This window comes from Nymphaea colorata, chromosome 2, assembly GCF_008831285.2.
Source record: "Nymphaea colorata isolate Beijing-Zhang1983 chromosome 2, ASM883128v2, whole genome shotgun sequence".
Lineage (NCBI taxonomy): Eukaryota > Viridiplantae > Streptophyta > Magnoliopsida > Nymphaeales > Nymphaeaceae > Nymphaea > Nymphaea colorata.
Genome location: NC_045139.1, coordinates 17841959 through 17869712, shown reverse-complemented (window position 1 = coordinate 17869712; position 27754 = coordinate 17841959). Strand labels below are relative to the sequence as shown.

Genomic DNA, 27754 nt, shown 5'->3' with positions numbered 1-27754 from the left:
AAAGCCTTTGACATTCAAAGATTTCTCTGATCGAGTTTCCCTCTTCATTCGCAGCGCCGCAGCATGAAGATAAGCCGAAGTCCCTCCAAGCCTTTTTGCCGACAGGTGATTTCTTAAATGGGAAAGACAAGGTTTAAAAACAAAGGAAGCTATATATTCTAGACATTCAGATGCTAGACGGATAAAGAGCAATATAAACCATTGATTTTTTTTTTTTTTTTTTTGAACCGATGGTTGAAAGAAAAATGTGTAAACTAATCTTATATAAAGAAAATGGCATGAAAGAAATATTTTCAAGATTAATTGACCTTGTATCCTGGGTATTGGTTCGACCATTTAATGATTTCCGGCTTTTATCATATGCCAATATTATTTGAAGTTACACAAGGTGCACAGATTAAATGGTTTCAGTCTTGCATTCCACTGCCTACGTACATTTATTCATTACAATTAGTTCATAAATTTTCTGATGAATGTTCCATTCAGGCTTCGATCATCCTTCGCAAGGCAGTATGCTACCAAGGCTGCACTTTGTCCATTATACTATCTATAGGCTATAGCATAGCTACAAGCGTGGAAGAACACTAGATCAACTAAAGGAAGACGATGAGGTTAATTTCTTCTTCTTGGAAGAGAACTTGAAGCCAGGCAGCAAGACTAAGAAGCTGGACTCTGTGAAAAGGAGCAAGAGAGCAGCGGTTGGCCGACGCTGCTGCCTCGCAAAGATGCACAGGCCTTCCCCTTCTCAAGTTCCAAGTTCACTTACATCCTCAAACACTTGTCCATGGACCCCAACTCCGCAGATGCATCAATCGGGAAGCAAACGCTCGAGGATTGCGAGAAGGAGGCGAACAGGGGCGAGACCAGACCCTGCGATACATCCTTGGAGTTCATGGTCGACTTTGCGGCGTCACATCTCAAAACGAATGATCTTCAGTTGCTAACTTACTCGTTTATGAACAAGGAAGAAACAGAGCCTAAGAGCAGAGTGTAATCAAGAACAAAATAATCTCTTCCCTCTAACTCACGTTGGTTTTTTATTCTCTAAAAACTAAAAAAGGCCTAATTTTCGCACGAGAGGTATTTATACCTCCACCCAAAACAAATAGGAAATGAATCAATAAGATAGAATTTGGATTCAAAATATAATAAAAGATCCAAACATCATGATTGGATCCAAAATGACTAAACTAGCTCTACGAATGGCTGAACCTGTGCTGTCTTTGTCCCTTCGTCCTACGTGTGGACCTCTTCATGTACACTTCCTTTTGGTCCTGAGTGTCGACCTCCACGCGGGTCCTTGTTGGAGGACTCGGCCAGCGCTTTAATCCCAAGTCTAAATCTATAGGGTTCCTCTAGCTCTGGCTTGCACCAATGTGTATGCCAACAAGTTTTGTTTTTGGGCAATATTTTTTTGCCAATATGTAAGGTAAAGAAAGATGACGGGCATAGGGTTGTTTGTAACAACACCAGTCCTGCTTGTTCCTTTTATTTTCTCTTCTCCCATGAGAATGAAGTACAGTCACTCAGCTGTCTGCCGCTTCATATATATAACAAAATATGTATATAACAAAAGTAGGTTAGATGTGGACCTTACTATCTGTGCATATTTATTTTCATGTCTAAACATTGCATATGGATATGCAGTGGTATTGAACGTAAAGAACAGCTAAGGAATTAAAAGGTTCCATATGATATAGGAAGAGTACTTTTATATGAGTAAAATGGGATGGTAAATCCTTTTTTTCACAGTATATGTCAGCGTTTATTTTATCAGCCAATTGAGGCAAAAGGCCACGCTAGACGCTTAAAATACGTAAATCGACTGAAACGCAGAGCTTCTCTTCATTTGCAGCTCCTACTTGTGGATTATTTAGAAAGGAGGAGGAATCAAGCTTGGAGAAAGGACAATGGCGGCGTTCTTTGTCCGTTAGCATTAACGTACAAAGGCGGCGTTCTTTAAAGACAAAGGCGGCGTTCTTTAAGGCGGCGTTCTTTAAGGCGGCGTTCTTCAAGGACAAAGGCGGCGTTCTTTAAGGCGGGGTACGCTTGCACCACGATGAACATAAAAATTGCACTAACAAACAAAAAAATAAAAAAAAGAGCACATACCTCGTAACTAAAATGGCCAGTTTCTGGCTTACAATTAACGGGACTGACCTGACGACAGTGTTATTCAAAGATAACAACTTTTTTTAAAAAAAAGAAATGAAGATTTTTGTAAAAAAAATTAGCTGCCGAAAATCTCCAGATAAGTTTGGCTTAATTTCTAAAAATCCATCATGCTGACTTCCGTGGGGTCTTTGAAAAGCTTATGTGCAAGTCAAGTAGGGATCTTAATATCAATTGAGGCAAATCCCAGAGCAACCTTTCGGAACCTAATGTACAAAAGAAGTAACGCTAATTATTAGGAAAAAAACAAGGGAAGCAGACCCTACATCAGCCGATAGATGAATGAAAAGAGGGAATCTGAGAGAAAGGAGAACCATACAATCTTTGGCCGATAATTGCACCAATCTTCTTGAGTACTCCCTCCACCGGCAAAGTGGGAAGGAAATTAAAATATTTCTCTCTTATTAACGCACTACACTCTAGCTAGATACTACCATGGCCAACTTCATCCCTTGGTAAATCTCTTTCCCCATCTTAGTCGTGCTGTTCAGCAAACCACCTCCAGCCGAAAGACTTCATAGTCATCTTCTTTCAGTGGGATCTCTCTCTCTCTCTCTCTTCATGTCTTTGATTTCATGTTGACCAAATGCACAATCTTCAGGTGGAAAAAATTGCAGTGCTTTAACAAACACATGTGCAATACATAGCAGTTCTTTACGTTTGGAGAGTCGCTTAATTTGGACGGCATGGTCTCCTCTGAAATTAGGTAAAAGAAGCAATTAATAAATCTCTCGAAACCGAAATAGAGTAAAACTCCTTCAAACTTAGGCCTAAACTTCCACGAAGCAGCTGCAAGCATGCAAGTGATTTGAATGGTGTTTTTCTAGTAAGGCTTGGGGGCCCTTGGAATCTCCTCTCTTTTTTTTCCACAAAGGAATTCTAGTAATTGAAAAGAAGGAAATTTTCAAAAAATAGACTTAAATTCGTGATGACAGAAGATACATCTGGCCTTTTCTTATCGTTAAAAAAATACTTAATTTTACTTCATAAAAAGAAGTCATCTGACGCTGAGCCTAGGATCTTACTAACTTAAGCTTAGGTTAACGTGATCACAAGAAATGACTTTTATGAAGGAAAATTAAAGTTAAGTTCATTCGTTTACTATGTCCAATAATATTAGTAAATGATTAAATATCCAAACAAATTATTTAATATTTAAAATAACAATGTGATACTTTTTTATTGAGTTTATGGGGTACTAACATATTTATATATGTAATTTGTCCACACAAGCCCACATGTATCCAAAGTAAGGCAGGTTTGCAAGTCCATCCCCCATATGGCATGCAACAAGGAAGGCTTTCTCAACTACCCATGTCATGCACATAACACCCAATGTGCCCTCTACATGTGCCTTGGTGTGCTTTTTTTTTCAAAAAAAAAAATTGTTCATTTAGGGGGAACTAACTTTCGGTATAAAATGCCGAAAACTATACCCTTATACATTTAACGTTCTTGCTTGTTTCAGGGCTTGAGTAAACCTATGATATATTTTTCAACTCAAGTGTCATGTTTGCTACTGTATGAGTAGCACATCAGCTATGAGATTCAAATCTTAAATCTCCTGAGTCTGAGCCGCCTTACCACCTTATTGTATGGTTGCGCCTATGCTCAATCGAGCCACTGGTTGGGTTCGTATTATTGTAAATTTTTGAAGTGTATAAGGCAGAAAGGTATGAGAGTATCCCACCTTGGCTTTGAAGTGGTAAAGCCTAGCCGTCACAAAGAATGGGAACTGGAGACGAGGGTCCAGCAGAATTGGAAAAGACAAAAGGCGGCGTTCCTGCTGGCTTAGCATTAATGTACAGAATGCATTGAGAAGAAGGATTCACTGGCTTCGACCACGACCGCAGAAAAGTTGAAAGTTGAAGAAGAAAATTGCACTCCAGAAAGAAAAGGAACACACTATGTTGCACGATATATATGAAATTGCCTCAATCTCTCTCAAATAACCAGAAAAATGGCCTGTTTCAACCTTGAATTTCTACTGTTAGGAGGCAATCGTGGAGCTAATACACCGACCACCTCCTGTTCAGGTACAGTATTATCGTATTGCTATACTTAGTTGTGGGTCTAACCAAATGCATTAACTATTATATGACAAAGGATGTGACCAATGTATAAAAACAGGGAAAATGTTCTTATCATTTGAATTTCAAGATGAAATGAAAGCACATTATTCTCAGGTTGGCAACTGAATTTTGTAAAGAAATCATGTTTTTCTAAAAAATCTAGCGATCTCCCGATAAGTTCATCGTTATTTTGAAAATCCATTATTCTGACTCCTGTCCACTATTTCGGATCTTTTAAAAGCTTACGTACAAGTAAGATCGGCACCATAATCTTAAAACCGAGACCATTAACTCCCATCTTATTTTGCCACGAAGTTCAACTTACTCTTGATGCACTTATTTCACTATCATATAAGCAGGATTTCAGTGATTAAATGGCTGTTCAGAATGAGCAATATTGTGTGAGTGTTACCTCAATTATTGGGGCAGATTCATGAAACACTGATTCAATTGGTTATTGTTCATGCCAAACGGCCCCTAAAGGTCTAAATTTTAATTTTTATCGAATCAAATTTTACAACTAATCCACCCCATATCCTCAAGAAAGGAAAAGAAACTCAAAACATGCAAAATAATTGTACAGAGGGCTCCAAACGCACCTTTCGCTACACATCAGCCCATGATCCTGGAGCAACCTTCCCAAAGCTAATGGACAAAAGAAGGGTGTAATTGTTGGAAGAGAATTAGGGAATTATACATGAAAAGAGGGAAGCTGAAGAACATAGAGAAAGGAGAACCACACAACCTTTGCCGACAATTGCAACACTCTCTCTCCAGCAGGTCCGCACAGCAAGTAGCTAGGGCTTATAAATAGATCATGATTCCTGGGAAGGAAATTGAGATACTCCTCTCCTTTCAAAGCGCTTCTTCACTCTAGCTACTACTACCATGGCAAATTTCTTCCCCTTCTTCTTGATGTTCCTCTCTGCTCTTATGGTAAATCTCTTTCCCATCTATTGCTTAGCCATGTCATTTACTTTTTATTTTACTCGGAGGAAACCACCTCCAGCTGAGGGATTTGATAGCCCACTTGGGGCGTAAAACCCCCAAAACCATTCCCCTGCCTTTGGGTCCTAGCATATGTTGGCTTTCATAAGGAGTGAGTGCAGAAATTTAGATAAGTGACTGCCCGCCTACCAGCCACTAAGCTACCACACCCGTCAGGTGCTAGCTATACCTTTTCCAACACCAAGAAATCAAATACTATCTTACCTGAGGGCTTGCCATGAAACAGATGTAGAAGCTAATTACCCATTTGAGAATCAAGATCTGAACTCTTGGGAATTAACATCCCAAGATTTCACTGTCCCCACGTTAAACGAATGCCCTCTCAACTGTAGGCTGTAGCATCGCCCTTCACGCAAGATCAAGGATGGCCCTGTAAGAATTTTGCCTCCTAAAGGGGCGGCATTGCTTAGTCTGCAAATTTTCTCTTGATCAACCATTTAAGGGGCGTTGGAATGCTGTAGACAAACATCCATGGATTCCTATCCGTGAATGAAAATCCATGAACCAGAAAAGGACTGCCACTTGTGACTTGCACAGATATCTATCTGCGGTAATGCCTCACTCTGTTTGATACAGCATGGATAAAAATTGTAGTGACAAAAAATTTGACCGGTACAGCAAGAATTTAATATCCTCTTGTACCTAAAGGCAACAATGTTGTGTATTATTGCATACCTACTAATGTTTCAGTATTTTTTTCTTTCTTTAGTGGCATATTATTTGCTGCGCTACCCCAGGTCAGCGGTGAGCTCAGTGGTCTTGGTCCACAGCCGATGCGACAAGGTTCATGTCGACATCCAAAAGATTTCTAATCGCCTTATCCTTTTCTAAATTTGCAGCTTGTAGGTGCGAGCAGCAGCAGCAGCAAAGAGATGAGTCCGGTGGTCTACTGGAATAAACTGTTGCCCAAAACTCCCATTCCCAAGTCTCTCGATGCCTTCTTGCCAAAAGGTGATTCTGAAAAGTGGGCAAAAAAGTTCCTTTTTTTTTTTTTTTTTCCAAAATACGGCCTTTACTCATATTACCGGTAGGCAATAATATGCCTGGGCTGTTGGGACACGAGTATCTTTTCCAATCCTCAAAAATCACTCCATCTGTTGCAGTACTTTTGCTTAATCCTGACACGCAGTAAAACTAATACTATGATGAAAAGAAATATATTCCACCATCAATTAACCTTGTATCCCAAGTACTGATTCAACTATTTTGCTCATAAAAAGGGACGGGTTCTAATCGTGCATAGCTCCATTGGCTTCCAACCTCCCAAATTCGTTGCTATGGACTATGATACCAACAAAAGCTCCGACCCTTGACTGATCGGATTTAAGACATTCAAGTTATGGATTAAGTCGAGAGTTCAATGCTCAAAGTGCATCTGTTGGCGCGTGCAAAATGGTTAACCCCCGTTTGCCTGTACCGATGATGTCCTAATTGGAACGCAACAACGGTTAAAGAGGCAAAACTTAAAGATTACTGCCCTACTAACCGGGAGCCTAAACCCATAAAACTATTAGCCACCCGCATAGATCCTGAAATAGATCTTGGCATGATTCAATGACCTGAAGAATTCTTTCCCTCCTAACCCAGATGCAATCAATATACTATTTTTCCTTGTATAGATAAAATCGGGCTTGCACTTGGTCGAGATCCAATTGAGATTCCTGGCCTTTCTTATTTGCCAATATTATTTGAAGCCGTTCAAAACGAATAAAAAATGGTTTCATGCATTCTTGTGTCTATATGCAACAACAATTGTTCACTACAATCATCTCATACTTTGTTGAAATAAATGTTGCATTCAGACATCGATGATCCTTCCCAGAGGAAGTATTTTAGCGTCCTACACGACCAGTTTTGCTGGAAATACTATGTCTACAGAGTTGGAACAACACTAGATCAGCTAAAGGGAGACCGTGAGCTTAATTTCCTCTTCTTGGAAGAGAACTTGAAGCCTGGCAGCAAGACTAAGAAGCTGGACTTTGTGAAGAAGGAGAAGGAGACTATCGGCTGGCCAACCCTGCTGCCTCGCAGAGAAGCACAGGGCTTCCCCTTCTCCTCTTCCAAGCTTGCTGACATCCTGAAACGCTTCTCCCTGGATCCCAACTCAGCCGATGCATTAATAGTGAAGCACACGCTCGGGGATTGCGAGATGGAACCGAATAAGGGCGAGACTAAATACTGCGCTACATCCTTGGAATCCATGGTCGACTTTGCGGTGTCACAGCTCAAAACAAATTATCTTCAGTTGCTAACCTACTCATTTGCGAACAATGAAGAAAGAGATCCCAAGAGCAGAGTGTACACAGTTCAACCTGGTGTGGTTGAACTGCCCTCCTCACAAGCGGTGGTGTGCCACATTCAGTCGTATCCCTATGCAGTGTTCCACTGCCACACGCCTGTCAAAACCAAATCTTACATTGTTCCTTTGGTTGCTGAGGAAGATGGCAGCAGAATGAGTGCAGGGGCAGTGTGCCACACCGACACCTCTTCGTGGAACGCAAACCATACCTCTATGCTCGCACTAGGAATCAAGCCGGGAACTCCTGCTTGCCACTTCCTTTCTCATGGTCATCTTGTGTTTGTTCCCAACTCTGCTTCTTAAGATATCCCCATGCAGGATGCATAATCCCCTTTGATTTCTTGCTGCCCACAAGCTTTCTTAGCGCTGCCAGTATCCGGGTTGTACTACTGCCATCTTTAATTTCCTGTTGTATGTGTATGTTCTCAAGCTTCGGTTTAGTTAAGATGAAAAACTGGGTTATAAATTTTTTACAAACCTCAATAAAGGGATTCAAGAATCTTTGGTTTCTAAGTTTTGGTCTATGATGTTAAAGTCCGTTTAACTAGTCTTTTCAGAAAAACTTTCAAAATTGACCTCTCAGTTTGTGCAATAATGTGAGGCCTATGACCTGCCTCCACGTCCCCTTTTTGTTCCTATGAATGACACAAAATATAACACATGAACAGCACAACATACTAATCTACCACTTATTTGTACAAAGTTTTTCTTACACACCTTTAACCCACTCAAAGGGCTATATATATACATGATACAAAAAAAAACTTAACAAAGTAAATCACACGACTATTGGTTATTCCACTTTGACCATAATTAACATATGCATTAAAAATAAAAACTAAAAATTAAATTAGGACAAGCTGAAGAGGCACTTGGCTACGATTCTTTGAAGATGAAGTTGTTGGGGAACCAAAAAGTTCGTGCACGTTTCTTTACATTAACTTTGATTAGATCTGAGGATGAATCCCTAATTCCTCGTCCATGTGTAGAAAGGTTGGAAACTGTTGTAACTTTTTATTAGGCACCGGCTATAGAATTTGATCGGATCCACTGAGCTAGTGGTGCTTATAAATAAGGTTGAAGGACCTTGAGTGGAAAAACATCACGAACATTCAGCGTTTTAACTTGTAGGAAGCGAAGACCCAAATCGGGGATTAGGGTTTGGGCAGGGTGTTCCTTTGTATGATTATCCTTTCTCTGTAATCAGTTACGTTAGCAGAGGCTGACACTTTCCAACAAAAGAATGTAAGTAACTTGGGGATCTAGAGAGAGAGAAAGTTGAAGTGCTATCCACATTATGATAAGGGTGGCAGCTTTTCCCTGTAACTTGTAGCCCATCAAGTAAGAGGTCAGCCAGCAGAAGGAAACAGTTTCGCCATTGGCCTTCACAACCTGCAACCGAGGCTTTTTTCTCTTTGTTTTTTGATTTATAGTTGTTGTATAGTGTCAATTGTTCCTGCTATGCGTAAGCATCGACCTCACACTGCAAATATTTTTATATTACCTTTGTAAACTGAAAATCCCGTTTCTTTTTCTGTGATCCCGTGGGACAAACTCTGTATAACATTAGGAAACTTCCGTCCTTTTACATTATCGATGAAATTTCAGCCTCTCTTCTCTGTCTCTCTCTCTCTCTCTCTTGTTGAATATTACAGCTGAACATGACAAACAGATATTTATGGCATTTCTGCGTATTTCTTGCAAAACCATATACATATGTAAGTGCTTGACTTGTTAAGAATCAATGCTTCGTTTTGTTCAATTAAGACGGTTATACGGGTCAATGATCCCCGCCCGACATACGGTCAGGGATCAAGGGATCTATTTTCCCTTGTGTTGGAAAGAGCCTCATATTGAGAACGCTTCTCAATGATCGCTTTTAGCTCTTGTACTAGCTTTGTAAGATCCATAAGATTGATTTGTTCAGATCACTTTCCAGTTGCTTGATTTTCTTTTCAAGGTTTTCCTTCTCCGCCTCAACCAGAGCTAGATCTTTCTTTAGCTTGCTCTTGTTTATGCCTGCATCAGTCTGTGAGACTTTTTCAGTATCTGTGATCCATCAATTTTATGGCACATATTCAGTACTTTCTCATTCAACACCCACGAGCAGAAGAATCATGTTCATTGGAAAGCAATTCATTTATAATTGACAACGAAAAAGATCTATTACTTCTTCGAGTATCTTTAGTTTATGGATATGTGTTGCTCGTTTGACAAAATCTCCACTTCTGTTATGTAGAATTGTTCGTCTATAATCTTTACAAGTAGAAGTAGTGGTCAAATAAAGTGACTTGGTGATCAGACTAACCATATATGGTTGCAGGAAGATAAGTTAACATTCATATGTCAACCAAGCAGATAAAATCTGCCAGGATAATCATTCAAGAGAATATTGAGTAAGTTGCCATACTAAGTATAGACTCCATTTAACTTAGTGAGGCACTGCAATTCTTAGTTTAAAACATTAAACACAACACTTGTGTTCCTTGTTAATGAGTGTACTAATTTTATGATTTGTTGTAACCAATCTTCGTTCATATTACTCTTGTGTTCCTTGTTAATGAGTGTACTAATTTTATGATTTGCTGTAATTGTATTTTGCATAATGGATGATTTTATTTATTCAACTGTAATTTAACTGTCAGCTGAAGTTTGTTTCTAAAGAGTTCATCAAAAGCCCATTTTTTGTCATCCAAACAAAAACTAGGTTTAAAAAGTTAAAACCCGGTTTGGATATTGTCATCCAAACAAACAAACAAGGTTTCCACAAATCCTGGTTTCTCTAAACCTGGTTTTAAGGGAGTCATCCAAATGCCCCCTAAGTTTTTTTCCTTGGAAGAACTTTTCTTTTCTAATACACTACCTTATGAAGAAGCCGTTTCTCTTCTCCAAAGCTTTGGCTCGTTGCAATACTCAGATTTTGCTGTCAATTACGTTAGCCAATTTATGCATGGGCCACTGCAGATTTATTTTCAAATGGTCAAAAGAATTATGAGTTAGTATTAAAAGATCATATCAGGATTTGTCATTTGAACCAACTGACTCAGTGGATTATGAGAAATTCATCATTCGATGCAATTTACTTAAAAAGACGCATGCAGGTAACGGCGAGGAAATGGGTGCACACTTAGATGGGTAACTTAAGCATACGAGTGATTTAACCGATTTTCTTCTTCTAAGGCTTGGCGCGGCCAGCATTTATCGGGAGCTATTTCATTCAAAGGGCTTTTAGTAACTAAAATGAAAAAAAAAAAATATGAAAAACGGACCCAAATAATTGTAATGCTAGAAAAATACACCTATGCTTCTTCCGTTTTTGAAAAAAAACACTTAGGGGATGCTTGATGATTTGGAATTTTTATCATACAAAAATGAAAATTCAGAATCATAATTCCTCCTTAAACTGGAATGAAATCAAAATTCCATGTTTCAGTTTCTTAATTCTGGAAACACAATACTCATGATCCCCATGAGCAACCTTTTGAAAGCTAATGTACAAAATAAGCAGCAGCTAATTATTGGAAAAAGTAAATATTGAAAAGAAGGAATCCGGATGACATAGAGAAAGAAGAGCCATACAATAATTGACCGATACTTTTACCAATGACTCTCTAGCAGATCCTCTCAGCAAGTGGCTTGGCTTATAAAGAGGTCATGAGTAAATTCTCTTTCCTCATCTATTGCTCAGTCATGCCGTTTCCTTTTCATCTTATTACTTGGAGGAACCCATCTCCAGTTGAGACTCTTGGAGCATAAAACCCTCACATTAAACCATTCCCCCTGCCTCTTGGTCGCCCAATATGTTGTTTTTCACAAGGATTGAGCACTAAGATTTGAACAAGTGACTGGCTGCCTACCTGTTACTAAGCAGACCTTCAGGGTTAGCCATGGCTTTTCGAATACCATTTTCTTTGACAAATCACATAGAAATAGCATCCTCATGTCACTCGAGGGTTTGTCATGTGCAGGATGCTAGGAGCTGATTACCCACATTGTGAATGTAGTCTTTCATCCATACGTTTTTGGTCCGTGTGTAATGTAAAGAAAGATGATGGCGCATACGGTCGTTTGTAACAGCACCAGTCGTGCTTGTTCCTTTTCTTTTCTCTTCTCCCAAGGAAGATGAAGTCCAGTCGCTAAGCTGTTTCTTACGAAGAAGAACTATTTTGTAGACAAGTTCAATGGAACGCTAATGACCTGAGGGGGCTGTAGGCTGAGGTTCCGGCGTGATATGAAAATTGAACCATGATTAACTGCATGACATCCACAGCCTGCCCCATTCCACCAAACCCTTGCGCCCTTTGCTAAAAATCAAGATAAAATCTCATATGGTGTTGTAAGATTTTGATCCTCCTTAGAAAAGACATGAGGAAAACAGTAGAATGCAAGGTATATTGTAACTGTGTATGTTTCAGGATTTGTTAATTTGTGTCTATGCCATAAAGGTGTGATCAGTCTTAGTGAATGTAAAGATCAGCGAAGGAATTAAAAGGTTCTCTATGATAGCAAGAGTGCTTCTATATGCGTAAAATGTGATGGCAAATTCTTTTTCCAAAAGGATTGTAATGATAGCAAAATACACCTATGCTTCTTCCATTTTTTGAAAAAAAAAAAAAACACTTAGGAGGCGTTTGATGGTTTGGAATTTTATCATACAAGAATGAAAATTCAGAATCAAAATTCTTCCTCAAACTGAAATAGAATCAAAATTCCACGTTTTAGTTTCTTTATTCCGGAAACACAATACTTTGTTTGCTTAATAATTTTAATTTCAGTTTATTCTAAAAGCAAAAACTGTTCTATAAAATTCAGTTTTGTGAAAAAATTGATTTTTTAGTTATTTTCTAAAATTTGGTTTGTGTATTTAGTGGCTACACCCATAACACATTCTTTTCTTTTGTGAATACCCTAGTGGTGGGCACCTTATTTATGAAAGGCCAAACCTTCCCAAAATGTACTCTAAACTTGGCTCTATTTTTGAGGTCTTTGCCTCCAAATCACAGTTTTGGAGTGTCATCCAAACACTACTTTAAAGTTTCGCATCATTAACCAAATACAATCATCTGCAAGAAAGTGTAATTAAGTTCATTCATTTGTGTTTGTCTTTTATAATGTTTTGTATAGGTCATCAGATGAAGGAATAGCCAGTGATATTTATGTAGACAACGTAATATAGCCAAACCATCAGGTTCACATAGGAGGACCCCCTTTGTTTTTTCTTTTTTTTCTTTGTTCTTTTTTTGTGTGGAAAGCGGCTAAAGCGGGAAAAAGATCATTGGTATAGATCATTCTAGCACCCTCCCCATATGACACTGCTATATCTCCACGGCTCGAGCCGTTGCAAAAACTTTTGCCTACAGAAGTTTTGCCCACACCATAGGATCCATCGGCATATATTTTCCCGATGGTTTCATGGCATTTCTACGCTGCTTTCAAAAATGTTGTGGTGATATGCAATATTTGAGCATTAAAATAAACATGCATATTGATAGTATGGTCTTGACTCGAATTCGCTTGGTTAGGTTTCACTCATTAAACTTGAGGTTGTGAAATGGTTGAGTTTGAGCTCCACCTATTCGTGTATACTTAAAAAGGTCTTGAATCAATCAAGCCAACTGAACTTGGCTAATACTATTATCCACGCCTGGCAGACGTCGGTAATAGTATATTCATCTACGTTTAGCATGCGTCAATGAACATATCCATTACCGATGAGTGCAGAGAAAGTGCTGATGATAGTGTTCACTGATATTGGTTCAGCCATATTCAAAGCAAACGTCAGTAAAGTATTATCAAGCTTTTATCAATGTTTTTTTTGCTATCGGGAAAATACCCTTTTTTTTAGTGTCCTAAAGATGGATGCCGGTCTGGCTCAGCTCAATCTCGACTTTTATAAGCTTGTTCAAACTCGAGTCATGGTATTGGTAAAGTATTATCAAGCTTGAGTACTTCAAGTTTAAGTTAGCTCAGTTTGGGTTTAATACAAGAACTTTAGCAGGTCAATTGATTGAGTCTAGCAGCTCAATCTCGAGTCGCTCCCCTACAAGTCTAAACTCACTATGCTGGAAAAAAAAAAAAAAAAGCCCTGATGTACCCTACCACTAATGAGGCTCATGCCAATATCCTCTAGTTGTATCGTCAACACCACCAAGTCAGTCGAAGAATTTTCTTTTTGGAGGATCGGCACGAGAAAAAGATAAAGAATAACTTAATGTTTTGGGTTCCCAACAACTCGTCATTTAAAAAAAAAAAAAAAAAAAAAACACTTTTTTAATGTCCCACATCAACAAGCACCGGTTCAACAGTCCACAGTCCAAGATGATCACCCAAATGCTTGTCCAACTTGGGCAAAAACACGGGTGAAACTTGAGTGAGTGGCCATAATTTTTTTTTTTTTTTCTATCGAATCAAACTTTAGATCTTATCTACACACATGATCAAACAAGAAAAGAAAAATCTAAAAAATAATTGTATAAAAGGGTTCTAAACAAGGCTTTCCCTACACGTCAGCTCATGATTCCCATGAGCAACCTTTTGAAAGCTAACGAACAAAATAAGTCGCCGCTAATTATTGGAAAAAACAAGGGAAGCGGACCCTGCCCCATCCAGTGGATCAATATTGAAAAGAAGGAATCCGGACGACATAATTGGCCGATAATTTCACCAGTCACGTGTCCTCTCAGCAAGTGGTCGGCTTATAAGGAGGCCAATCACTCTGGCTAGCTGCCACCATGGTCAATTTCTTCTCTTTCATGTCCTTCCTTTGTGCTCTGGTAAATTCTCTTTCCCCATCTATTGCTGAGTCTTGCCGTTTCCTTTTTATCTTAAGTGGAAGAGCCCATCTTGCTGCTTCCTTTATTGCCATGTCTACTTTTAGGTCGAGTTGTATACACACCTTTGGGCATGCAACAAGTATGCACCAAAAGGGTTGGGAGTATTTTAAAATTTTTTATAAAGTAATGGACATTTTTTTACTTTTTTTTTTTTACTTTTTTACCATCCTTTTTTAAAAGTTTCTCTTTTTTTTAATGAAGGTATTTTGGTTATTGCACACCCATGTGAGTGTGTACATAACCGGTTTCAGCCTTTTCTTGGCAGCTTACTTGGGGTGTAAACCTCTCAGTCCTGGCATGTGTTGGCCTTTACAAGGATTAAATACTAAAATTTGAACAAGTGACTGGCCTCCTACCAATTACTAATTCAACCAGTTCGCTACCCATCTCACTTGAGGGTTTGGATGCTAGGAGCTGATTACAGATCATGTGAATGTAGCTTTTCTTCTATACGCCCATCACTCCCTTCTCTAAATTTTCTCATAGCATAACCTTCCAAGTCATCTCCTTTCAGTGGGAGGACTCTTAGATACAATTTTACAGGTAGAAAAGCCATGACTAATGGGCTGCCTGATTACATTGCATCTTATATTCTTATGTGCGTGGATTCTCCTTGATGAATTCGTTCATCTAACAAACGCAGATTTGAGATTTGGTTTCTCATCTAAGTTCTAATTTGCCCCAATGATATCGATACACTGATTAAACATTATATCCAAACGAATTAATTTTCTATTAATATTTAAAATAATGACATTATGACATGACAACTTTTTGATAATTTAAGAATGTTCTTCAAGAAAAACCCAAGTGTATTGGTACTGCTAGGCGATATTTCAATTTCATGCTATTTTTAAGAGTTTAAAACGGTAAAACTTACTGATCTAGGCAATTAAAATTTTAAAAAATAATCTTATTTTTCTTCTTGAATTGACCGTAAAAGAAGTTGACTATGTTACTAATAATATGAAAAGTTACGTTTCGGATGATTTACTTGCAAGGTGTGGTCTTTTAAGACAATGGAGAAGAAAGCAGGATGAATCAGATCTGGATAAAGGACAAAGGCGGCTTTTGTGTCGGTTAGCATTACTGTACCTAATGCTTTGAGGAGGGCACATATATTGCACTCTAGTTGGTTCCACCACGACCTCAGAAAAGTTGAACAAGAAAATTTTCAAAAAGCTAGAAAAAAAAAGAACACATAAATTGCACTATATATATATATATGCCTTTGCAGGGGGGGAAAAATTCCCCTCCTAACTAAAATGGCCAGTTTAGTTTCTGCCTTTAACCCCTTTCTTGTTTTAACTGTTAAACACACAATCATGAAACTTATAAGAATCCAACGGATTGAATTTATGACATAGGCTTTTTGGTAAGTAGGAGGAGTATTTTAAAAATTTATGACAAAAGCTTTAGGGTAAGTAGGAGGAGTATTTTATCTTACCGCACAATAATAGAAAGCTCTCTTGTTGGGTGGTCAGATGAAGACTTTCTCTTGTTGGGCAATAAGATGAAGTACTCCTTTTACTCACCACACAACACAGGTTTTAGCTGACCTTAAATCAAACAGCTATGTTATAGGCGACCCTCGTCCTTCTTAGAAACAAATATGCAATATTTTCCAAATTTTGTTTTTCTACTATTTGTTATTTGATTTTTTAGGGAGGGGGCGTGGTTCTAATCAAATGCATCAAACATTACATGAGAAAACATATGAACATATCATAAGAATAAAAAAATGTTTATGGTGATTAAAGGCACGTTATTCACAAGTAACGACTCAATTTTTTAAAAAGATCAAGATTTTTCTAAAAAAAATAGCTTATGAAAGTCTCCCTCTAAGTTGGGCTTAATTTCAAGAAATCTTTCAAGAAATCCATCATGCTGACTTCCATGGGGTCATTGAAAAGCTTATGTGCAAGTCAGATGAGGATCTTAATCTCAAATTCAGGCATTTCTTGCCTCATTTTTGTAAAGAGGCTCAACTTAACTTCCACTTGAACTCTTTCAGTTTATCAAAGGCCGTTGTTTTTTCAATAGAACCAAACTTTAGATCTCATCTACCAACATGGTCAGAAAAGAAAAAGAAAATCTACAACATGGCTCTGGACAAGGCTTTCCCTACACCAATCTTTTGAAAGCTAATGGATAAAAGAAGCCGCGGTAATTGTTGGGAAAAAAAGTAAGGGAAGCAGACACTAGCTCTACCCATAGGTAAATGAAAACAGGAAATCTGGAAGACATAGAGAGTAGAACCAGACAATCTTTGGCGAATTATTGCACCAATCTTCTTGAGTACTCCCTCGACAGGGAAAGTGGGAAGGAAATTAAAACACTTCTCTCTTATGAAAGCCCTTCACTCTGGCTAGCTACTACCATGGCCAATCTCTACCCTTCTTCTTCTTCCATCGAGCTCTTCTGGTAAATCTCTTTTCCCGTCCATCGCTTGGTCAAGTTGTTTCCCTTTCTATTTTACTTGGAGGAAACCAATGTTTTGAAACCTAGTGACTTTTGACTTAGTAGGTCAACTCGGTGACTTGGACCGAGTCATGTTAAGTTATATATTATATATATATATATATATATATATATATATATATATATATAAAGTTGTCTTTTAAAAATAAAAAGTTTGTAAAATGACTTAATTTCATTTACGTGATTCAAAAAAAGTGAAACTAACATAAAGTGAAGTTACAACTAAGTTCATCATCCATGAATTGTTGCAATTTAACATGTTGAATGCAAAAACATTAAGAAATATGCAATGTGTCCACACAAACCTGCGTGCAAGTGAAGTAGTATATGTTAACAGGGGCGGGCGTGCATGCCACCCATTATAAGACATGCAACATGGGAGGGTTTCTCACCCACCCATGTTATGCACATAACACCCAATGTGCCCTCCACATGCCTCTTCTACTGGTGTGCTTTTAAATATATATATATATATATATATATATATATATATATATATATATATATATATATATATATATATATATATATATATATATATATATATATTTACTTAGAGGGAAACTATCCTTTGACAAGAAACCCCAAAGACCATATTTTTATATGTATACAATGTTTTGTCTTAAAGTAGACTAGAGTATATCTTTCAACTTAGTTGTCATGTTTGTCACTGTTTACAATTTAGAGGTGTGCCACAGCTTCACCCGTCTCTTTCTCCTCTACGGCTTAGTCATGCCATTTCATTTTTATTCTTGAAGGAAAACCATCTCCATCTAAGAGACTTGACAGCCCCCACTTAAGGAGTAAAACCCCCAAAAGCTCTCCTGCTTTTAGAGTCTAGCATGTGTTGGCTTTCACAAGGAATGAGTGCAGACATTTGGATAAGTGACTGGCTGCCAACCAGCCACTAATCCAACCAGTTGTAAGGTGCTAGCCATGCCGTTTCCAACACCAAGAAATTGAATAGATAGCATCCCCATCTCGCTTGAGGGTTTGCCTGAAACAGATGCTAGGAGCTAATTACCCACATTGTGAATGTAGCCCTTCTTCCATATGCCCATCACTCCCTTCCCTAAATTCTCTCATAGTATAATCATTGCACAAGTCATCTGCCTGTCTCTTTCTCTTTCATTTAAGTCAAGTGGAAGCTGTCTGAAGAAGCCAAAACCCTCCTCCCTTTCTCCTTTCTAGCTCCTGAGTTCCAAGGCTGCTTCAAGGCTTAGGTGGACCTATGGTACACCTGACATCATTGAGTGCACGTATGAAAAAGTAAAAAATGTGGCCGAGAGTGCATGAAGGCGTAATGGAGGATGGCTTGTGCAACCTACTAAGTTGATATCATAGTACAAGTGCAAAAGCTAAAGTAGGGTGTTTGATTACATTGGATCTTATATTTAGGGGTTCACTTCGAATTCGTTGTTCTGGCAAACTGTAGGTCGAAAGGTTTCAAGTCTCATCCCATAGGTTCGCGGATTAAACACATTAGGAATACAATGTCATGAGTTATTTGTTGAAATTCAAGGAAACCGTTTAAAACGCCAATATTATTTGAAACTGTTTAAAACGACTAAAAAATGGTTTCCAGAAAAGCTTCTGTAATTTCATAAAGTGTGTGCAGTAACGTGACACTTGATCGAAGGACCTGAATGCAAAAACATTACGAATATTCAGCGTTTTACCTTCTATGAAGGAAAGACTTTAGGGACCGGTGTGCGTGAGTTAGGGTTTGGGCAGGGTGTTCCTTTCTCTGATTATCCTTTCTCTGTAATCAGTTACGTTAGCAGAGGCTTACACTTTCCAACAAAAGAATGTAAGTAACTTGGGGCTCTAGAGAGATAGAAAGTTGAAGTGCTGTCCACATTATGACAAGGGTGGCAGCTTTTCCCTGTAACTTGTAGCCCAAGAAGAAAGAGGTCAGCCAGCAAAAGGAAACCGTTGGCCATTGGCCTTCACAACCTGCAACAGAGGCGTTTTTCTCTTTGTTTTTTTTTATTTATAGTGGTTGTATAGTGCCTATTGTTCCTGCTATGCGTAAGCATCAACCTCATACTGCAGATACTTTGATATTACCTTTGTAAACTGAAAATCCTGTTTCTTTTTCTGCGATCCCGTGGGACAAGCTTTGTGTAACATTAGGAAACGTCCGTCCTTTTACATTATCGATGAAATTTCAGTCCCCCTGTCTCTGTCTCTCTCTTTTGTTGAATATTACAGCTGAATATGACAAACAGATATTTATGGCATTTCTGTGTATTTCTTGCAAAACCATATTCATATGCATGTGCTTGACTTTTAAGAATCGATACTTCGTTTTGTTCAATTACGGCGGTCATACGGGTCAATCATCCCCGCCGGACATACGGTCAGGGATCAAGGCATCTATTTTCCCTTGTCTTTGTAAGACCCTCATGTTGCGAACGCTTCTCATTGATCGCTTTTAGCTCTTATTCTAGCTTTAAGATCCATAAGGTTGATTTGTCCAGATCATTTTCTAATTGCTTGATTTTCTTTTCAAGGTTTTCCTTCTCTGCCTCAACCGGAGCTAGATCTTGCTTTAGCTTGGCCTTGTTTATGCCTGCATCAGCCTCTGAGACGTTTTCAGTATCTGTGACCCATCAATTTTATGGCGCATATTCACTACTTTCTCATTGAACACACAGGAGCAGAAGAATCATGTTAGTTGTTTGCTGATTTACAATTATGGGAGGCTAGAAACATGTCACTTTCAAGGAGAAGATAACTATTATCGTTCATTGGAAAGCAATTCATTTATAAATGACAAAAAAAAAAGATCTAGTACTTCTTTGAGTATCGTTAGCTTAGGGATATGAGTTGGTCCTTTGACAAAATCTCCACTTCTGTTATGTATAATTGTTCGTCTATAATCTTTACAAGTAGATGTAGTGGTCAAATAAGGTGACTTGGTGTTCAGACTATGGTGAACAGACTAAAACTATACGGTTGCAGGAAGATAAGTTAACATTCATATGTCAACCAAGTAAATAAATTCTGGCATGATAATCCTTCAAGAGAATATTGAGTAAGTAAAGACTCCATTTAATTTAGTGAGGCACTGCAATGCTTGGTTTTAAACATTAAACACAACACTTGTGTTCCTTGTTAACGAGTATACTAATTTTATGATTTGTTGTAACCAATATTTGTTCATATTACTCTTGTGTTCCTTGTTAATGAGTGTATTAATTTTATGATTTGCCATAATTGTATTTTGCATAATGGATGATTTTATTTATTCAACTGTAATTTACTGTCCTCTTTTGTTCAGCTTAAGTTTATTTCTAAAGAGTTTATCAAAAGCCTGGTTTTTGTCATCCAAACAAACATCTGTTTGAAAAGTTAAAACCTGGTTTGCCTATTGTCATCCAAACAAACAAACCAGGTTTCCACAAATCCTGGTTTCTCAAAACCTGGTTTTAAGGGAGTCATCCAAATGCCCCTTAAGTTTTTCCCTTAGGAGAACTTTTCTTTTCTAGTACACTGCCTTATGAAGAAGCCGGTTCTCTTCTCCAAAGCTTTGGCTCGTTGCATACTTGACTCTAACGCAACCAAATATCTTTTTTGTCAATTACATTAGCCAATTTATGCATGAGCCACTTCAGATTCATTATCAAATGGTCAAAAGAATTTTGAGGTATATTAAAAGATCAGATCAAGGTTTGTAATTTAAACCAACTGACTAAGTGGATCATGATAAATTCATCAGTGGATCCAATTTATTTAAAAAGACGCATGCAGGTAACGGCACACTCTTGAATTTAGTACAAGTAATATAGATGGGTAACTTAAGCATACGAGTTAACTGATTTTCGTCTTCTAAGGATTGGCGAGGCCAGCATTTAACGGTAGCTATTTCATTCAGTGGGCTTCTAGTAACTAAAAAGGAAAAAAAAATGAAAAACGGACCCAAATAATTGTAATGCTAGAAAATTAAACCTATTCTTTTTCCATTTTTGAAAAAAAAAAAAAAAACTTAGGGAACGTTTGATGGTTTGGAATTTTTATCATACAAAAATGAAAATTCATAATCATTATTCCCCTTCAAACTGGAATGAAATCAAAATTTCATGTTTCAGTTTCTTAATTCTGAAAACACAATACTTAGTTTGTGTAATAATTCTAATTTCTTAAAACATTAACATTTTGATTCTAAAATTTCATGATTCCCGAAATATCGAACAACCCCTTAGTGTTTGTTTAGATGACATCTTAAAAACAAAAACTGTTTTATAAAATTCAGTTGTGCGAAACAAATGATATTTTAATCAATTTTGTGTATTTAGTGGCTACACCCATAACATTTTTTTTTTTTTGGTGGTGAATACCCTGAAGGGGTCCACATTGTTTAATCCCTTTTAAAAGCCAAACCTTCCCAAAATGTACTCGTTTTTTAGAAAACTTGTTCTATTTTGAAGGTCTTTGTTTTGGAGTGTCATCCAAACACTAGGTTAAAGTTTTGCATCATTAACCAAACACAATCATCTGCCAGTTAACTTAGCTTAGGTTAAATTGACCACAACACCAGATCACCTTTAATAAAGGCAAAGTGTAATTAAGCTCATTCATTTGCATTGGCATCCAGTAACATCGACACACCGATTAAATATTATGTCCAAACAAATTAGTTTTTTCTATTAATATTTAAAATAATGACATTATAACACAACAACTTTTTTATAAAATGTAAATGTATTAGTATTTGTGGGCATATAAATTTCAATTTCGTGCTATTTTTTAGAGTTTAGAATGGTAAAACTCACTGATCTAGACAATTAAAATTAGAAAAAAATCTGATTATTCTTCTTGGATTAACCATGAAAGAACTTAACTATGTTACTAATAATATGAAAAAATTAGATGTATTTTTTTTTTTAACTTGAGGAACGGTTTTTATTATTCCCTTAGAAAAAGGAGGTGCAAGTATATCCCATCTTCGGTTTAACTGGGAAACGATGGAGAAGAAACGGGATCCTCTGAATCAGAATTGGAAAAAGAATAAAGACGACGCTCTTTGTCGATTAGCGTTATTGAATTATTGCATAAAGGACAAAGGCGGCGTTGTTTGTCAGTCAGCATTAATAAAGGACAAGGGCGGCGTTGTTTGTCAGTCAGCATTAATAAAGGACAAGGGCGGCGTTGTTTGTCAGTCAGCATTAATAAAGGACAAGGGCGGCGTTGTTTGTCAGTCAGCATTAACGTTTATCCCTCCACCCGCAAAGTGGGAAGAAACCCTTCACTCTAGCTAGTTACTACCCTGAACCAAAAAAAAAAGAAAGAAATAAGCGATGACATTTTAGATTTTTTTTTTTTGTTTAAAGCTATCTACAATTTAGTGCTTTATTATTTTCACAATTCCCATTTTATCTTTTCAAAAGTCTACATCTTTCATTTTATAAATGGAGCATTTTAGTTATTACACAACCTTTTACATACACAAGAGATGTGTAAGTAATCAGCTTTGCATTTCTCTACTTATCAAGTAACAGAGCTGGTTGTATACGCTGCCCGTATGAATTTTCATTTGTTATTTTAATAATGATTAAAAATAACTATAATTAATAAAAAATTTTGTAAGAACATATATATGTGTGTGTGTTGGAGCGTGAACGCCCTAAACCGTTTTTGTTCTTTTTCCATCGGCCACTAAAGATCTCTTTACGCTGCTCCACAAATTCCACCAATGTATACCTCCCTCTCTCTCTCTCTCTCTCTCTCTCGGAATCGACGGGCTTCCCCAAGCACACAAGAGTAGAGAGCTCTTGGGCCTCTTGTTTTCTGGTTCTAGAATGAAGAAAAGTCCCTCTCTTGGATTCGATGGTTTCCCAAGCATAGAAGAGCAGAGTGTTCTTGGGTCTCTCGTTTTCTGGTTCTAGAAACGAAAAAGGTCTCTCTCATGGAATAAGGGGCTTCCCAAGTGCAGAAAAGTAGAGTGCTTGCTCTGGTTTTTTGGGTTTAGAAAAGTGCAAAAGAGTAGAGTGCTTGCTCTGGTTTTTTGGGTTTATAAAGGTAAAAAGGTGATCTCAAATGTCATCTTCTTTTGTGGTAGGGTATGAAATTAGGTGTGGAAGACCAACTTTATGGCAATGTATGAAATTAGGTGCGGATGACCAAGTTTGTCTCTCTGTTTTTTAAACTCTCTGTTGTTCTGCATCAGCTTGGTCTCACTCATTTGTGGGTAGCAAAGATAGATGAATCTCATCCTTTCATTGCACCTTTGGGAAGCAAGAAATGGAGTGAGGAGGAAAACCCGATCTTCAACTATAAGTGTACTCTTATGCCTGTAGATGGCACCGTTGCATTTCTGCTCTTACATGGGTAAGTTTGATCCACATTTTTTTTTGATAAATTTTTTGATCCTAACTATGAATGTTGACGCAGATGGTCTTCTGCTTGGCTACTTTGTCTACTTTATAGACAGTGGCTTCTATTTAGCTTATTGTATTTGGTTGTGCATATCAAGCTCTCTGCTTCATTTAATATTTATCATGCTTTATCTTTCTATTGTCATAGGTATCAATGTTCTTGAAAGCAACTAACTGCCTACCATTTACTACCCTAGCCGGTTGCGCCACACCCGTCAGGGCTAGCCGTGCCTTTACGAACACCATTTTCTTCGGGAAATTACATAGTGCTCGTTCCCCAAATGCACAATCTTCGAGCAGAAACATACATCATTGAGTTCAGTCCATGAGAATCAAACCCACTTTATAACTCAACACCATCCAATGGTTAGCGTTTATGAGAATCAAACCCACAACCTGCTTGTTCCTGCACATAATATATATATATATATATATATATATATATATATATTGTGTGCGTGGATTCTCCTTGATGAATTCATTCATCTAAGAAACGTAGATTTGAGATTTGGTTTCTCATCTAAGTTCTAATTTGCCCCAGTGATATCGATACACTGATTAAATATCATATTCAAACAAATTAGTTTTCTATTTATATTTCAAATAATGATATTATGACACGATAACTTTTTGATAATTTAAGAAGGTTCTTCAGGAAAAATCTAATACTGCTTGGCAATATTTCAATTTCATGCTATTTTTTAGAGTTTAAAACGGCAAAACTTACTGACCTATGCAATTAAAATTTTCAAAAATAGTCTTATCTTTCTTCTTGGATTAAACATAAACTGATAAAAGAGCTTAACTACGTTACTAATAATATGAAAAGTTAGGTGTATTCTTTTATTATTGTCAAAGTTTAAGGTATGTTTTTTATTATTTCCTTGCAAAAAATTAAGGAGTGGGCTTTTACGACAACGGAGAAGAAAGGAGGATGAATAAAGCTTGTTGGTTCCACCACGACCAGAGAAGTGTTGAAGAAGTGTTGAACAAGAACATTTTCGAAAAAATAGAAAATAAAAAAGGGCACATAAATTGCACTATATATATGCCTTTTGAGGGGAAAAAAATTCCCTCCTAAATAAAATGGCCAGTTTCTGCCTTTAACCCTTTCTTGTTCTAACTGTTAAAGAGACAATCATGAAACCTATGAGAATCCAACGATAGAATTTATGACATAGGCTTTTTGGTAAGTAAGAGAAGTATTTTAAGAATTTATGACATAAGTTTTTTGGTAAGTAGGAAGAGTATTTTAAAAATTTATGACATAAGCTTTTGGGTAAGTAGAAGGAGTATTTTATCTTATCGCATAACAATACAAAGGCTCTCTTGTTGGGTGGTTGGATGAGGACTTTCTCTTGTTCTTGTTGGGCAATAAGATGAAATACTCTTCTTATTCACCCATAATACAGGTTTTAAATGGCCTTAAATCAAACAGATATGTTATAGGCGACCTTGACCTTTTTGGAAGCAATATTATTATTGCAATACTTTCCAAGTTTTGTTTTTCTACTCTTTGTTATTTGATTCTTTAGGGAGTGGTTTTAATCAAATGCATCAAACATTACATGAGAAAACATATGAACATATCATAATAATAGAAAAAATGTTTATGGTGACTAAAAGGCACGTTATTCAGAAGTAACAACTAAGTCTTTTAAAAAAATCAAGATTTTTCTAAAAAGTTTAGCTTCTGAAAATCTCCCACTAAGTTGGGCTTAATTTCAAAAAATCAATCATGCTGACTTCCATGGGGTCATTGAAAAGCTTATGTGCAAGTCAATTGGGGATCTTAATCTCAAATTGAGGCAATTTCTTGCCTCAACTTAAGTGCCGCTTTCAGTTGATCAAAGGCTTTTTTTTTCAATCGAATCAAACTTTAGATCTCATCTTACCCACACGGTCAAAAAATAAAAAGAAAATCTACAACATGGTTCTGGACAAGCTCAAGATCCTAAAGCAATCTTCTGAAAGCTAATGGACAAAAGAAGTAGCGGTAATTATTGGGAAAAAAGATAAGGAAATCAGACACTAGCTCTGCCCATAGATAAATGAAAACAGGAAATCTGGGAGACATAGAGACAGCAGAACCAGACAATCTTTGGCGAATTATTGCGCCAATCTTCTTGAGTACTCCCTCTACAGGGAAAGTGGGAAGGAAATTAAAATACTTCTTTCTTATGAAGGCCCTTCACTCTAGCCAGCTACTACCATGGCCAATTTCTTTCCTTTCTTCTTCTTCTTCCTTTCTGCCCTTCTGGTAAATCTCTTTTCCCGTCCATCGCTTGGTCAAACTGTTACCCTTTCTATTTTACTTGGAGGAAACCAATGTTTTGAAGCCTAGTGACTCTTGACTTAGTAGGTCAACTCGGTGATTCGGACAGAGTCATGTTAACTTTATATATATATATATATATGACTTGTCTTTTAAAAATAAAAAGTTTGTAAAATGACTTAATTTCACTTTTGTGATTCAAAAAAAAAAGTGAAACTAACATAAAGTGAAGTCAGAACTAAGTTCATCATACATGAATTTGTCATGGATGGGTGAACATGGGAGGGTTTCTCACCCACCCATCACCCATGTTATGCACATTACAACCAATGAGCCCTTCACATGTGCCTCTTCTACTGCTGTGCTTTTAAAATAACAAAACGTTTACTTAGAAGAAACTGCTTTTGGCATAAAAACCCGAAAGTCATGTTCTTATATGTATGCAATGTTCTGTCTTGCTTAACGGCTTGAGTAGACCTGCTTTCAACTTGGTTGTCATGTTTGTCACTGTTTACAATTTAGAGGAGAAACACATGAAAGCATGATCTGGAACCCCTTGAGTGTGAGCCACCTTATTGGTTGCGCCTATGCTCATTGCTCATTGAGGCACTGGTGTGCTTCTTATTATTGTAGTGTAAGGTAAAAAGGTACTACGGGAGTATCCCATCTTGGCTTTAAGTGGGAAAGCCTAGAATGGAAAAGAGACAGACCAGGATGCAGAAGAATCGGAAGAAGACGAAGGCGGCGTTCCCGTTGGCCTACCATTAAAGTAAAGATGCATTGAAAAGGATTCGCTGGCTTCGACCATGACCACAGAAAATTGAACAAGAAAATTGCACTCTAGAAAGAAAAAACAAGCAAGAAAAGGAACACATTATGTTGAACGACATATATGAGATTTCCCCAATCTCTCTCTCATAACCAAAATAATTCAACCTTAACTTTTACTGTTGGGAGGCAGTCACGAACCTAATATACCGACCTCCTCCTGTTCAGGTACAGTATTATCATAGTGCAAGACTTTTAAAATCTCTGTGGATACTTTCCTGCATAATGTTTTGGGTCAAACCAAATGCACTAACCATTATATGACAAAGGATATGAAAAATGTGTAAGAACAGGAAAATGTTCTTATCATTTGAATTTCAAGATATAAGCACATTAATTCTCAGCTTGGCAATTGAACTTTTTAAAGGGATCATGTTTTTCTAAAAAAAATCTAGCAATCACCCAATAAGTTCATCTTTATTTTGAAAAATCCATCATTCTGACTCCTGTCCACTAGTTCGGATCTTTTAAAAGCTTAGGTACATGTCAGATCAGCATCGTAATCTTAAAACCTGGACGTTAAACTCCCAATCTTATTTTGCCAAATGGCTCAACTTACTCTTGACGCACCTTTTGCAGTTTCATATAAGCAGAATTTTGATGATTAAATGGTCGTTTGGCATGGGAAACATTGGATGAGTGTTCGATAAATATACCTCAAATATTGAGATGAATTCATGAACCACTTGAATCAGTGTTTTATGAATCTACCTCAATATATGAGGCACGTTCATGTAACATTTACACATTATTCATCATGCCAAACAGACCCTAAAGTACTAATGTTTCGTTTTTATGGAATCGAATTGTATATCTAACTACCCACATATCCGCAAGAAAAGAAAAGAAAAGTAAAACTCAGAACATGCAAAATAATTGTACGAAGGGTTCCAAACGAAGGTTTCCCTACTCGTCATCCCATGATCCCCGTGCAGTTACCTTGCAAAGGCTAATGGACAAAAGAAGGGAAGTAGCAATTATTGGAAGCGAACAAGGGAAACGGACTCTACCTCTGCCAGCCAATAGATAAATAATCATACATGAACAGAGAGAAGGAATCTGGCAACATGGAGGACATGGAGGAAGGAGAACCATACAGTCTTTGGCCGATACTTGCACCAATCTCCTCCTAGCGGGTCCGCGCAGCAAGTAGCTAGGGCTTATAAATTGCTCCTGACCCTCTACTGGCAAAGTGGGAAGGAAATTGAGATACTCCTCTCCTTTCAAAGCCCTTCTTCACTCTAGCTACTACTACCATGGCCAATTTCATCCCCTTCTTCTTGTTGTTGCTCTCGGCTCTTATGGTAAATCTCTTTCCCATCTATTGCTTAGCCATGCCATTTCCTTTTTAGTTTACTTGGAGGAAACCACCTCTGACTGAGAGACTTGATAGCGCACTTGGGGCA

General features: G+C 37.5%; 2 protein-coding genes across 6 annotated transcripts in view; both read left to right on the top strand.

Annotated features, from left to right (window-relative positions):
• The window catches only part of LOC116248188 (BURP domain-containing protein 5-like), a 50342-nt gene that overhangs the window by 15339 nt on the left and 7249 nt on the right, over positions 1-27754 (top strand). Inside the window, exon 1 of one of the 5 annotated variants that reach the window (XM_050076042.1) lies at positions 22500-23198. The exons of 2 other annotated variants lie outside the window; for them this stretch is intronic. Coding sequence is in view for 1 of the 3 variants with exons in the window: in XM_050076040.1 (XP_049931997.1) it covers positions 27605-27652 (48 nt within the window). In the remaining 2 variants the exon portion in view is untranslated. Of the gene's footprint in view, positions 1-22499; positions 23199-27335; positions 27653-27754 lie in introns of those variants that run through there. 2 more of the 5 variants (XM_050076043.1, XM_050076040.1) reach the window with 2 other exon arrangements.
• On the top strand, positions 5052-8064 carry LOC116248189 (BURP domain-containing protein 5-like). The gene is made up of 3 exons (XM_031620839.2): positions 5052-5180; positions 6092-6203; positions 7055-8064. The coding sequence occupies exons 1-3, from the start codon at positions 5133-5135 to the stop codon at positions 7852-7854; spliced, it is 960 nt and encodes a 319-aa protein (XP_031476699.1). The 5' UTR covers positions 5052-5132; the 3' UTR covers positions 7855-8064.